This window comes from Gavia stellata, chromosome 5 (genome assembly GCF_030936135.1).
Source record: "Gavia stellata isolate bGavSte3 chromosome 5, bGavSte3.hap2, whole genome shotgun sequence".
NCBI classification, from domain to species: Eukaryota; Metazoa; Chordata; class Aves; order Gaviiformes; family Gaviidae; genus Gavia; species Gavia stellata.
The window spans coordinates 41,399,764-41,413,634 of NC_082598.1; the positions used below are offsets into that span (position 1 = coordinate 41,399,764).

A 13,871-nucleotide genomic window follows, 5' to 3' on the forward strand; every position below is an offset into this window, starting at 1 on the left:
AACAACAAAATTGCCAGCAACAGAAGCCTCAATTCACGATGAAAGGATTCCCAAGGCTGCACAGAAAGTAATGAATATCAATTCTGCTGCAATATTATCTACCTCCTGGGAGAAAACACTCTCCAGCACAGAGGCTCAAACCTCCAAAAGTTCACAGGAAAGAAAAGAAAAATGCAAGCCAGAAAGCAAACTGGGGAAAGAGATCTGTTCAACAGCTATACCTGTGTCACGTACCTCATTTCTCTTTAGCACCCTGCTGCAGGAAGCTCCGCAAAAATGAAGATGGTCTCGGCGCTGCTTGTGCTGAGCACCCTCCTGGGTACTCCCGCGGCGCCTCACCCGCGTCCCTCTTGTTACAAGAGGGCCCTCAAAGACCACAACTGTCACAACATCCCTGAAGGCATGGAGAACCTTCGACAAATCGCTGATGGTCTGCAAGATCACTTTTGGGAAGGGAAGGGCTGCGAGGTGATCTGTTACTGCAACTTGAATGAATTGCTCTGCTGTCCAAAGTAAGACCACGCTCATCTCACACACACACAGGCACAGTTCTGTATGACCACCCATTCTATTTCCATCATTTTACAGTTTCCACTGGAGGAATAAGCTATCATTTTAAAGAAATGCATCACTTCAGATGGTTTGAAAGCGTAGCGAGATATAGCCAATTACCTGATATGCTGCCAGTTTTCAGTTTTTGTTTTTCAGGGGCTCACCTAGGACTTGCTTAGCATATTTTGTAAACCTACATGTCCTATTATAGGGGACTTTAGCATTTAAATCACCCAGCTTTTGACTCTTCTGTTTGATCTAAACTAAGTATGAGAACTACATCAAATCCTTATTCACAGCACTTTGCAATGAAGATGTTTTCAGGACCATAAACAAAACCATTAGATTTCTGTCCCAGGGTAAAGAAGCGTATTGCTATTCTAAGGCATACGCACATACGTCAGTTGAATAAATGATTCTGTAAAGACAGCTGTTTAAAGTAGGAAAGCACACAGGGGGAACAGAGGTTCACAAATGCCTGCAAGGGAGCAAAAAGATTTAGCCCAAGAACATCAACACTTCTCTGGCTTGCTGGCACTGCTGACGAAGCTGAAGGGTGAAGTTCTCACTGACCGTGGGGTTTTTGTTGTTTTACAGCAGGAATGCACATCCCAACAAAATTAACATTGAGTTAATAAACACTGCCAGCCCATACTGGTTCGAAGTAATAAAATGGAGTACGGTGTCCAGTTCTGGCCTCCCCGGTTCAAGGACAGGGAGCTGCTGGGGAGGGTACAGCAAAGGGCTACAAAGATGATTAGGGGACTGGAACATCTTTCTTATGAGGAAAGGCTGAGGGACTTGGGTCTTTTTAGCCTGGAGAAGACTGAGGGGGAATCTTATGAATGCTTATAAATCCTGAAGGGGTGGGTGCCAGGAGGATGGGGCCAGTCTTTTTTCAGTGGTGCCCAGTGACAGGACGAGAGGTAACGGGCACAAACTGGATCATAGGAAGTTCCATCTAAAGATGAGGAGGAACTTTACTTTGAGGGTGGCAGAGCACTGGAACAAGCTGCCCAGAGAGGTCGTGGAGTCTCCTCTGGAGGTATTCAAAATTTGCCTTTCCTGTGCAATCTGCTCTCGGTGAACCTGCTCTGGTGGGGGGTTGGACTAGATGATCTCCAGAGGTCCCTTCCAACACCTATCATTCTGTGATTCTGTATTAAGAGGTATTACCTCATTCAGCTTTCCAGCAGTATCTTTTCTTCAGGAAATTTAGATTAAAAATATCAACACCTCAAAACTTATCAATACTTCAGGGCCACTAAAATGTCATTTTTGCTTGCCTATATAATGCCATCACTTTTTATATGTGCTCCTCTTAGCACCCAAGTTTCTCAAGTCCCCTAAAATCTGATAAAAGGCAACTTTTCAGCACTCCGTAGGGGACTAGATTTGAACCAAGTGGGAATGACTTCTAAAGCTAGAAACCTCACATTCAAACTGAGAGCAGGGTTTAAGTAAGTTTTTCATACTTCACTCTCTCTAAAACCAGATATGGTGTCCTCACCCTGAAGCACACTTTGGGTTTCCAGCTTCAACCTCTGAGCTTTAAGCAGCCTAAGAAAGCCTCTTACTTTGATATAAATATGTAAGGAGGCCTTCCTTCAACCATCCTGAAGTACTGAAGACCTACTTTGCAGGTCTGCTTTCAGGACAAATTGCACTAAACAGTATGCGTGCACATGTGGAAACTCTTTTTTTATTTTTCTAAAATTATGCATTTGGTAAGTTTACTTTCTCAAAGCTAAAACACCAGGGTGGAGTCCTGCCACTCTGGTCAGGCAATAAAAGTTTTGCCATCGCTTCCAAACCAGGCCAGCAGAGGTAGAAATACAGTATCTTCATACAGATCTGCAGTTGTATTTGCATTGCTGGAAGGGCATCCCACAAACACACTAATTCCACATATACCCTACCAAAAGCTAACCCCCCCCCCCCAACTGGAAATGAATGTCATGTTAAAGCTCTGATAAAGCAATAATCTAATTATTTAAATATCTGGTAATATCTTTCAGGGATATTTTCTTTGGACCACAGATATCTTTTGTGATTCCCTGCAACAGTCAGTGATGGACATCAAGTCTGCTGGTGAAGACAACAGACATTATTGTACAATCATGTAATAATGCTTTCAAGGGGGAAAAAACAAAACCACCACCAACAAAAAAAAACTTCCTAACCACAAGACAGGGACTCTTTTTACACTAGAAAAACTTCCTTTCTATACCTTCTTGGAATCTCAGATGTGTAAGAAATTCTCCTGTCAGATGTGGTAGCTGCCTTAATTTCCATAATGGTGTAAAAGACTGTATAAGCTCTTAATGCATCCTAATATGCATCCCCCAGCAAAAAGCCTAACTCATGTTACTCAGCACACATTCTCAACTAGTTTTGATGAAGAAACTCCAAGCTTAAGCCTTCATGTGGTTAAGAACGTGAGTCTCGTAGCAACCTACCGCAAGCACAGCTTTCTATTGCTTTACTGCCGCCACACAGTTAATGTTTTAAGCTGAAGCTACTCAGTACCTGGCATTTCTGCAGACAGCCTCCCACATTATATTTAGGCATCTTAAACAAAATACATGCACATACAAAAGGCAAACTTTCATCATTCATATTTGACAATTCCACTGGGAAAAAAAAATGTCAAAACTCACATTATTAGCACTAAAGCACACTTAGGTCTTAATTATTTCTAACCAGTCACCTGCATTAACTATGGAATCTGTAAAACCTTGAATGGTTTAATCTTAACATTGAACTTTTAAAATACTAGAACAATTACAATAGAGTATATCTATTCAGAAAGACATCTGAAGAGGATCAGACTGATGCAAGGTCTGTTAAGGCAACATAAAAATCCACACTCAAGCAGCTTTTTTAATCAAGCCTTGTTTGAAATACATTTATATAAATACAGAATTAAATTAAAATGCTGGATTTTTATTTTTAGGCTAGACTTGTAGGGAAATACCTAGGGAAATGAAGACAAACAGGTATCTCAAAATATTAGAAGTAGCCATCTTAATTTTTAAGAGGTATTGTGATCTAGGCTGTAGATACACAGCCACCTTTCAACACATGCCAATGCTGATTACAGTGCAAGAGAAAAACAGCCAATATTTTATGTCCCTTTGTAAGTTTAAGGAAAGCCACCTGAACGAGCCAGGCTCACAGGCAGTAAGCCTGGCTTATTGCCTTACATATAAAAACTCTTTAGCTATCAAGTCAGTCACATGGAGGGCATGTAGTACTGAAATAGGTATTTCAGGTTTTCCACTTAAAGTGTACTGTTCATCTAATAACCTTAAAATATTACACCATGAAAACTGCCACCCCCGGTTTACCACTTACTTCACATGCAGTATGAAGTACCACAATGACTGTTTTTCTTCCTCTGTTAGTAAACGAGGGTTGGCTAGTGGGGGAGGGGGGGTGATTATACATAGCTAATAATAAATGTTTCAAGTAAATCTGTGTGTACTATTTTTGCCAAGTAACTTTTAGGCTACTGACTGTTAAACAAACAGTTTGTGTCACCAGGCTTTTTAAGCCTGGTTTGTGTAATTATTCCTGAGTCATTTGGGCTTCCTACCAAATCATCAATTAAGGGGAAAAAACAACCCATAAATCTGGCAACCCACAGTCAAAATATCCAAAGTCAATGCTCTGCTAAGAAAACATACGGTATCTGCTCTTGTGCAGAGTCCTCTATAAGCTTCTAGCAGTAATAAGGGCACGTAACTTGTTGTTTGTGCCATCCAGTTTCTACATAAATCATGTTGCATATGCCTGGTATTCACAGCTTTCCAAAGCAGCAGTAGCAAAAAATTTAAGGCAGATACAAATCTGGGTAGTAAATTTAGTAGGTGGTTTTTAGTTACTTTCCTTCCACCACTCCTGGCTAAGGAAAATCCATAATCCACTGGAGAAAAGTTTTGCACCTTTCCACATGCAGCAGGAGAGGGTCACTTAGGCTACTACTTAAAGACTGACTTCCCATAGAAACTTGCTTTTGTTTCTCTCCCCACCTTCCTTCCCTCCCAAAGCTTCTTCTAGAGGTCCTGCCAGGCCTAGGTGAAAACATTCCACCCTGCCACGCACTCTGAGAACAAGCCTTTCTCCTTCAGATGTCCTATCCATGGCCAGGCTCCCTGGCTGTTTCTCCAACTAGCGCTTTGAAGATGACAAGCTCAATTTGTGCAAAGGATATTTAGCAAACAACTTCATAGTCACTATAGTGAAACGGGCACTAAAACATCTCTTCAAAGGAATACCAATTTTAGCTGCCACTAGCTAGGTATCACTAACCATCTTGAACTTAGGCCAACACTACAGAACTTTATTGTGGAAATACGTAAGACACTGCAAGTGAAAGAAATCAGGCCACTGAGAGCTACTGGGAAGCCAGCCAGTTTGAGGTTAGGGTTTATCATCATTCAGCTCCATGCAAGTGTCATGGGTCAAAAAGGCAAAATGGAGCATCTTAGTTGCACTGATGCCAGCAAAGTAGTAGTTTTCAAAAACCTCACAAGATTAACATCGAGCAGATTAGACCATAGAAATACTGCTTTCTCATTTTTCCCAAATTAAGAAGCCACTTTTAAACATCTGATAAGGTTAAGAGTTGCAACAAATACTAACTGAACAAGTTCAAACAGAGAAGGACACAGCTTCAAGATGAGACCTCTTCCCCCTCCACTTTTTCTTCAACCTATGTGCACAGCTTAAAGCAGAAAGAAATCATATTCCATATACCACACATTTAGACTGGCACAATAATTAAAATGACAATACAAGAAGTCATTTATAGTATCATCTTCAACATCAGACTTTACTAAGATACTCAATCAAAAGCAAAAGTTTTGCTGGACATTTTTCTCGTATGTTACTGTAAGTTTTGGTTTTGTTTTTTTTTTTTCCCCTTAAACAGGCCTGAGCAAATGCATGCAATGAAAAAGAAACAGTAGGCCTATTAGAAGGTATCATATTGACCCAGCACAGACTCTGTCTTCCATTCTCCAATTAAGTTCTTAGCCACATTGTATGTAGATGAATGGAAAAAGTCAGCAGCTAAAGGATTTCTTACTGAGTGGAAGGATTTCTCAGCGTAGTAAGCTGCAGCAGTCTTTTCATCCGTACTTATAGCTTTGAAATTCAAGAGCTGCATTTTTTTCCATTTGAACATAGGAGTAGGAATACCTCAGTGCTTGGAAGCACATATCCAAGCAATGACAAGATGAAAAAACAAATCAGAAAAGCCCCAATCAATTCTTGTTTCCAAAGGGGAAAAAGAAAACATTATTCAGCCATTTCTACCCAACTAACAACTGGAACTGTCATTTAAAGCCTTTTACCTTAGGAAAAAGAACCTATTGTCAAGTTTGCTACAGTTTGTTTTTTTTTTTTTTAAGGCATTGCATCATGAGAACTTGAAATACATTCATAAATACATCCTTAGCACACTTTAATTGAAAAATATTTTAATATTATTACATAATTAGTCAAAGCTTAACTATTAGGTACAAGTAACTCACTAAATAAGTTACAGACACACCCACTTGAGCAACAATATCAGCAATATTTATTTAAAATACTTTTGCTGAGGAAATTTGTTTCATAAGAGACGGTTTTCAAACAAATCAGCAAGGTTATGAAAAATAAAACAGAGACAAACTCTCTGGGGAGGAAAAAAGTTACAAAGAAAGCTTTTGCATATCAACAAAAACCCTCAGTCTTTTGATTTGCGGCCTGAGTCTCAGTCCCAACCTTTTCCATCTAATGAACCCCACTATCCATCTTTAGATCTGGTTTGTTCTTTTCATTCTTCACCGAATAGATGAAATATGTTAAGGTGTCCTTTTCGTTCACAGGAATTGTCCTAAAATGGCAGCCAATTATCTATAAAGGAAGAACACAAGGAAATTAAATAACCACTCTTATATGCAGAAATTGAAGATTCAGATTTAAATTAACTACATTAAACAAAGTTTAAAAGCTTGATCAAGCAGCTAAAAAAAAAGAAAGCCTACCTCTTTCAAAAGTCTTTAATAGTCATACAAAAGGTAGACAGAAACCATTTTATTGAGAAATATGAAGCAAAGATAGCAGATCGTACCCTAATTTCCTGAGTAAAAAGGCTAGAAAATTTTCAAGGAAAAAAGGAGTTCTCAAAACAAGCATGGGATTACATCTGTGTAGTTAAAGCTTGACTATAAAGCACGTAATGACTATAGAGTATCAACAGAGCGACAGCACAGAAATGAGACACTCATTACTCAGGGTGGGGTGTGTGTGTATCTGTATCAAGTCACATATAGAAACATCTAAGACAATACAAGAATCTTCAAGAATTATAATTGAACATTCAATTCAGCTCTTCAAAACGGAGCTATCAGTGATGAAAATTCACCATGCTGTAAATACTAAAATACGACAATCTCTAAACAGTTCTCGAGTCACTTTTGTCATTCCGGAAGTCTCTTCCTACGTCAAAATGAACACCAACTTTAAAAGAAAGCACTCAAAATATTAAACCTGCCCAAGCCTATCTCTGGCTTTTTGCCAAATACTTTGGTAAATTAAAATTAGCAAGAGGAAGTGAGAAAAATGGGACTGTTCACTTAACTACCACAGGGTGTAAGTATAAATGTTTAGCCTAATTAGCAAGTTAGAAAGCTTTCCAAACCCCACCCCCAAAAAATCCACAGAGAAACAGTTTGACAGAGTCCTTTAAAGTGGACTTCGAAGTAACAGCCAGAGGAGTGTCTATTGCACATCAGGGCAGGTTACAAGGAATCACATGCACTGTAAATGAAGTTGTGCAGCTGTGGCTCACAAATACCTGCAGGTCAAACAAAGCACATGACAGAAGCTTTGCCTATTCACATCAAGCAGCATAAGAAGCGTAAGCTAGTGCAAATGTCTCATGAGATGTACCTAAAGCAGACCCTTAGAAATGCTAGTTTTGCAGAACAAAAACTGCTTGCAGTCCTGCTAATTCAAGAGCTAGCTGTACCTCAGCTCACATATAAGAAAACAGAAGACTGATTTTAATTTCTTACTCATAGTAACAGCAGGACTATTCTTTTATAGCTCAGCCTTGAGATCTCCCCCACATTTAAGAACCTTGCCTTTAATCCACACAGATTAAGGGAGAGACCAGCAAAATGTCTGAACCAAAGTACAACCGGAGTGTATCACTGCACAAAGGTAAAAACAATAGCTGTATCTCCCTGTTAAGAGAAGATCACCAGTTCTCCCACGTATTTACATCAACATGCTGTAACTGCATCTTTGCAGTGCAGAAGAATTCCTTTAAAATTACAGTCACATGCAGCAAAGATGCTCGCATACAGCTGTACTCGCACACAGCTTCAGCACTTTTAGAAATACTGGTAAGAAAAAAATCTAAATTCATAAAGTTCCATTTTTCTGGTGACAGATCTCAGTGGTTTTAATTAACAGAATTAATTATCAATAGAAGCCTGTTTTTCATGCTTCCATACTTTACATATACAGAAATGCGTATATTTGCAGTAACTAGCTTTTTAAAGCAAAGTCTGAACCTTGCTGCAACTCCACTGCTACCTCTCAGTTTCTAGTTCTTTTCAGCAGACTGATGTGCAGACTATAGATCTGTGATTCTATGATATTCAGGGACACGCGGATCATCTTAGTTCCAACTCAACATTATGTATTTTTAAGCAGTACACACTCCTTTCGGAAGTTAAGAGTTCCTCCTCTGGAAAGAACTTTTACATTTGATTTACTTGGCTCAGGAGCTGTGGCCAATGAAGGAAGCTAGATAAGCAGTTCCCTTTTGTTCTCCTAAAATCCAGATTACATATGCTTTTTATGCAAGGATCACATTGTATAGAAAGCCACATGCCAGAGCAAGATGTATTTTCTATTATGGAACAAACACTCATACGTACTTCAACGAGCTGTGCTTTGTTAAGTCCCGGTCTGGTCTGTAGCTTGAAGTGTCTTTTGTACCTTCGAAGTGTGTTTACTTGTAACTGATATAAATCAACCTAGAAGAAAAGGGGGAGGGGGAGGGGAGGAAAACAATCTAATATAACTGAGAAGGATTCAGTCATTAATAGTTCACCTCTCAAAAATATTTTTGAATCTCACAGATACACAAGCATAGACCATCAGCTCAGCAGATCTCATTTCAACAAACTCCACTCCACACCTTCCAGCAGAAAGGGAAACAGCCCAGCTCAGTTTAAGAGCATTTTATTGTTAGCGAGCACGGCTCTGTCTCCCTTTAGCAGTGGACGATACTGTACTATAATCAGTTCTGGGTTTTTCTTCTTTTGTTTGTTCCCCAGTTCGAGCATGGTAACACAAAGCCAGTAACAACTTTCATATAACATCTGTTAAGATGCTGATTCAAAGGAGGCCCGTATTATTGTGATTTCAGCTATTAAATTTTACACAAGTTGCATGCAAGATATAGCACATCTGCACCGTGAGATAGCGCATACTAGAACCAGGAAAAAGTCTAGAGCGCAAAGTCTTTTTGGCTTGAGGTGAGAGAAGAAAACAGCTGCTCTTGCTCTCCAAACATATCCCTGCTACATAAGCACAATGCAGGAGTTATGTGCACAGGCATAGTTGTCCAAAACTATTTTTCAGTGCGAGCTGACAGTTGAGAGAATTGCACAAGGTCCTCTTAGGGATATAAATACACAACCTTAACCCAGTACTCCCTCAGTTTTGAATCCCATGAACCCTGATCAACAGTCACTTCTCCCAGCAACAGCTTACCCTCCCACCCTTCTTGACAATGTAAGAGAGCTTAATCAGATGACTGAGTGGGAAAGCAAGCTGAGAAAGCAGGCCGAATGAGAAATTCTGCTAGATCAGTTGCAATTACAGTAGTATTCTCCAAACTCACTGCATTAAAGATTGGTTAAGGAATTCACTTCCACTTTAAATTCATTTAGCGGCCTCAACTACAGAATATTTAAACAACAGCTGTCCCGCTGCATACTTGATAACCTGGCCAAACTTGATGTGATGCCACCTTGCGCAATAGAGGATGGGTATCCTTTAGTATTCTGAACTTTACATGGCACAAATTCCACTTCCCAAGTCACAGTGGAGAACCCACACCCTAGAGCATCAAGCAGAGGAGTAGCAGCAGGTTTCCACCAAGTCCCAGAAGCTAACAGTACTGCAGAAGCCTCTTCCCCTCCTGTAGGAATCACTTCTAACGGGTAATAATGGTTATGACTGAGATGGAAACAGGAGGGCCTTACAAGTCTTCAGAGGAAGGATTTTTTTTCTCTCAGTAAACTGGACAGCAATTGAAAATAAAGAAGGTCAAGCGCCAACAGGCATCTAAGGCATACAGTAATCACATGGGATGAACATGCTGCCATTGTCCAAACCGCCAGCTGAAACTCCTCAAAAATACTTCCCAGGCAGGTTTTTTTCCTGCAGTAGTACCATCATAAAAAAGCTTGCTTTCTTGTTCTAGAGTTATCCATCGGTTGTGACATGTTTTATAATCCTTGCATGAGAAAACAAAACAGGCTTGCAGGAGAGCTGTGATGACCACTGTGCCAGAACACTACCTGCAGTCACACAGAACATAAGCTGTAGACAGAACTTTCAAAGATGCAGTCCCACATATTTAACAGACAAACAACACAGCCCAGCATCAAACTACTCCCAATCCCCTAAAATCCTCTTAGCCAGAGCCTTCAGACTGGAGCCACGTGCCATTAGGCAAGGATTCTTGCACACAGTTTCATCACTTATGCTGCTGATATCTGCAGATGCTGACCATAAGGATGCCATTAAATTAACACTTCTGGAGCAATTTCTGAAGAATGCTTTAAAAAAACCCTCTTAAAAGGGATCAGGTAGGCAGGACAGCCTCTGCTCAAAATTAACACACTGAAGAGCACCTGCTAAACCAGGCTGTAGCAGAAATAATACAGAGCACATGGAGGAAAAAGAGCCTTAAGTGCAGTCTCTCCCACTATACTATGAAAAAGGCTTGAAAGTTGCAGTTCACTTCTATAATGGGTGAGGTTTCACTTGTCTGCAGTAGAGAAAACAGGTCGGAAAAGCACCATCCTTCTCCACTCCTTTCTTGCACAGCTCCCCAAACATCTCTTCCCTGAACAAGGGGTAAAACCAAATAGCTACCATCAAACTTTCCTAGTTAGACTAAGGCAATGGAATAACTGCAAGAGGCATCTGCGACCCATTTAGCACAGAAGAAAAGGATCGGAGGGATGGGGCAGTGAAGTGTTTATATCCCAAGCCCTATGTGCAATTCCCTTCAAGTTGTCGACTCCTGCAGAAGACAGTTTGCTGACATGTAGCAAAGCACCATTCTGGAGAGGAAGCACTAAGAAGGAGAAAATTTAAAATAGCAATTTTCTGAGAGAACTAGCAGACACTTAAAAATAATCTAGAGAATGTTTTTCGTTCTACTCTGCACCATTAATACAGAAAATACACCATAAGACTCAGTTAACTTCTGTTATATTAAGAACTGAGTGAATCAGGAACCTTCCCTTTCCTGCATGCCCCCCCCCCAAAAAAGGACAGCTGCAAGGGTGAAAGAGTGGTATCTGTGCAGATTCGGTAGTCACCAAGAACAAGCTTAACACAACAATTAAAATCCCAACTATTTAGCTACCTCTGGAGTGTCGATGTCTTGCACTGGTGAGTCACCATCATCATCGCTGCCTTTCCTCTTTCTTCTGTTTCTCACACTCTGAATTAAGTTTTTGTGGAAGTCACAAATATACAGATGTCTTGCCTAAAAGAGTAATACTGCATCTTTCAATCAAACCCACGTAAGTATCTCCCAGACTTATGACATAAACGCACACACAGAGACAACCCTCCGGCAAGCACAGTCACATTAACTGAATTGAGGAAGCTTTCCTAGCGGATTCTTCTAAATAAAGAACGCGTTACGCTACAGATCACTGCCACCGGCTTGGCCCAGAGGACACCGAAGTGCTGCAATCGACTGATTGAGTAGTAACAGGCTGCAGAGACACAGGAGTGCAACCCTCCCTCCGGCCACTCATCGCAACTCGGGGATGGGGAAGCAAACAAACAAAACCCAAGCTTTTAGTTGTTCTTTGGAGGGCAAAAAGCCGGCTCTTGTTCCCACAGGCTCTCATTGCCCCTCTATATCCCCCTCCCCCTTTGTTTTACTTCTACTACCTAGGCGAGGTCAAGCAACACATGTTTTTTTTCCCCTTTCTTTCTTTTTTAAAAGTTTCCCTTCGTACGGGTCCGCACGCTTTGGGAGAACTCTTCGCCGCGCACCAACCCCGATTTTCAGAGCTGCGTGCTTTAATGGCAACGAAAGCACGGAGCTGCGTTTAGGGACCGCGCCTGCAGGGCGAGGAACCCCCGGGCCGGGGAAAGGGGACGTGGGGGGCCCCTCGGGCACACGAAGCGCCGGCCGAGGCGCTGAGCAGTCGCGCCGGCTGCCGCGCATTTTAGGCTGCTTTGCCCCCCGCGCCGGGAAAACCTCCCGCGGCACCGGCCGAGGGGAAGCACCCCTCCGAAACGCCCGGGCGGCCCCTTCCGCAAAAAGGCGCCCGAAGGCGGCCCGGCAGCCGGCCCTCCGCCGGGGGGGTCCGCTCCCCCTGCCCGGCTGCGCCGAGCCGCGCTGCGCGGCGCCTGATGGCTGCCGAGCGGAAGATCCAGTGGCAAGGGGAGACGTGCAACATCGCAACGCGAGGCGGAGCAGCCGAGCGCTGCCCTCGCCAGGAACAGGCACGAACTGGCGCGCCAGGAGCCATGCAGGCTCCGCTCCGGGGAGGAGGAGCGCTTCCCGGCCGCGCTTCTTCCCCCTCCCGCTACCGGGGGGACACGCAGCCGGTGCCCGCGGCTCCTGAGGGGTGGGAGGGGACCCCAGAAGCAGGCAGGAGGGGCGGGCGCTTGCCCCCGCTCCCTCCCGCAGAGGGAGAGCACTTTCAGGCCGCGCCGCTGCAGCGCCAGCCAAACTCCACCGCGCGACGGAAAAAGGGGGGGAAAGGGGAAACACCACCTCCCGCCGCCAGAAAGAGACCCCTAAACTTCACTAAAAGCCCCCAAGCCAGCCAAGCCATTGGAGCAACCGGCCCGCGCGGAGCGGGGCTGGGGCCGGACGCGCCGCCGCTGCCCGGGCACGCACCGCCGGGACCCGCCGGCCGCTTTTGTCTGCCCGCCCCGCCGGCGGCGGGGGGGCGGCGGTCCCGTGTCTGTCCTCCGCTCCCCGCACTTACGCTCTTGTCCAGCTCGATCTTCACCTTCTTCTGCGAGATGCTCTTCTGGATCCGCTTGCTGAAGCTGGCGTTGCCGGCGGCGCGGCCGCACCGCTCCCCCTCCTCCCGCAGGCAGCACAGCTGCCCGGCCCCGGGGCCGCCCGCACCCCCGGCGCCCGCCGAGCCCGCGGCGGCGGCCGGAGCGAGCCCCGGCGGCGCTGGCGGCGGCGGCACCTCCACGGCGGAGCCCGCATTGCTCACCACCGCGGCGGTGGCGGCGGCGGCGGGGTCCGCCCCGCGCTGGGTCACCTCCTCGGAGGCAAAGCCGTTCATGCCCGGCGCCACCTCCGCAGCCGGCGGGAAGTCCCGGGGAGGGCGGCGGGATCCCGCCCCGCACCAAACTTCCCCGGCGAGACGCCGCGGCCCGGCGGGGCGCTCCCCCGCTCCCTGCCTGCCTCCCCTCAGCGGCGGCACCGGGACGCAAGCCCGCCCTCAAGGGCGGCCAGCCCGCAACGCCGCGGGAAGGACTCTCTCCGCCGGCTGCTGCTGCTCGAGCCCCGCGGCTACCGGAGCGGCGGCGGCGCCCCGCGGGTCGCCCCACTTCCTCCTTCCCCCCCTGTCATGTGGAGACTCTTCAGCTGTTTCCTATGCAACAACAGCAACCTGCCCGCCGCCCCGCCCCGCCCCGCCGCGCATGCCGGCTCCCCCGCCGCGGGGCGCCACGGGAAATGCAGTTCTCGCCCCCGCCGCGCCCTCCGCGGCCGGCGCGGCGGGAGAACTACAGCTCCCGAGGTGCCGCGCGGCGGCGGGAGCGCGGGAGGGGGGCTCGGCGTGCCGCTTTGCGGCGCTGAGGCCGGCGATGCCGTCCCGCGGTGGCGGCGGCGGGAGCCGCTACTCTTGTCCGCTGCGGCGGCGGGGAAGGGCCGCCCTGCGCTGCGCTCCCTTTCCCCCGCCGCCAGGAGGCCGGGCGCGCCGTGCGGGAGCGGCGGCAGCGGCTCAGCCCACTTTTAAAAGGCCCCGTTCGCCCTCCCCCCGCTCCCCGCTTCCCCCCCGTGGCTCCTCCCCGGCGGCGCGGCA

The 13,871-nt window shown here is 45.6% G+C and overlaps 2 protein-coding genes across 2 annotated transcripts; one reads left to right on the plus strand and one right to left on the minus strand.

Moving 5' to 3' along the window:
- The first annotated feature begins 276 nt into the window (after positions 1 to 276).
- Positions 277 to 2,625, plus strand: SCRG1 (stimulator of chondrogenesis 1). Its single transcript, XM_009819855.1, has 2 exons — positions 277 to 512; positions 2,571 to 2,625. The coding sequence occupies exons 1-2, from the start codon at positions 277 to 279 to the stop codon at positions 2,623 to 2,625; spliced, it is 291 nt and encodes a 96-aa protein (XP_009818157.1).
- A 3,491-nt stretch (positions 2,626 to 6,116) lies between these two features.
- Positions 6,117 to 13,127, minus strand: SAP30 (Sin3A associated protein 30). The gene is made up of 4 exons (XM_059817985.1): positions 12,816 to 13,127; positions 11,225 to 11,347; positions 8,493 to 8,591; positions 6,117 to 6,456 (listed from the first exon to the last, which is right to left on the minus strand). Exons 1-4 carry the CDS (start codon positions 13,125 to 13,127, stop codon positions 6,334 to 6,336), a joined length of 657 nt encoding a protein of 218 aa, XP_059673968.1. The 3' UTR covers positions 6,117 to 6,333.
- Positions 13,128 to 13,871: the final 744 nt, after the last annotated feature.

Coding starts and splice junctions, on each gene's coding strand:
- SCRG1 (XM_009819855.1), top strand. CDS start 277: ATGAAGATGGTCTCGGCGCTGCTTGTGCTGAGCACCCTCCTGGGTACT. Junction 513..2,570: donor GAATTGCTCTGCTGTCCAAA/GTAAGACCACGC, acceptor AATATCTTTCAG/GGATATTTTCTTTGGACCAC.
- SAP30 (XM_059817985.1), bottom strand. CDS start 13,127: ATGAACGGCTTTGCCTCCGAGGAGGTGACCCAGCGCGGGGCGGACCCC. Junction 11,348..12,815: donor AGATCGAGCTGGACAAGAGC/GTAAGTGCGGGG, acceptor TTACTCTTTTAG/GCAAGACATCTGTATATTTG. Junction 6,457..8,492: donor ACAAAGCACAGCTCGTTGAA/GTACGTATGAGT, acceptor CTTCCTTTATAG/ATAATTGGCTGCCATTTTAG.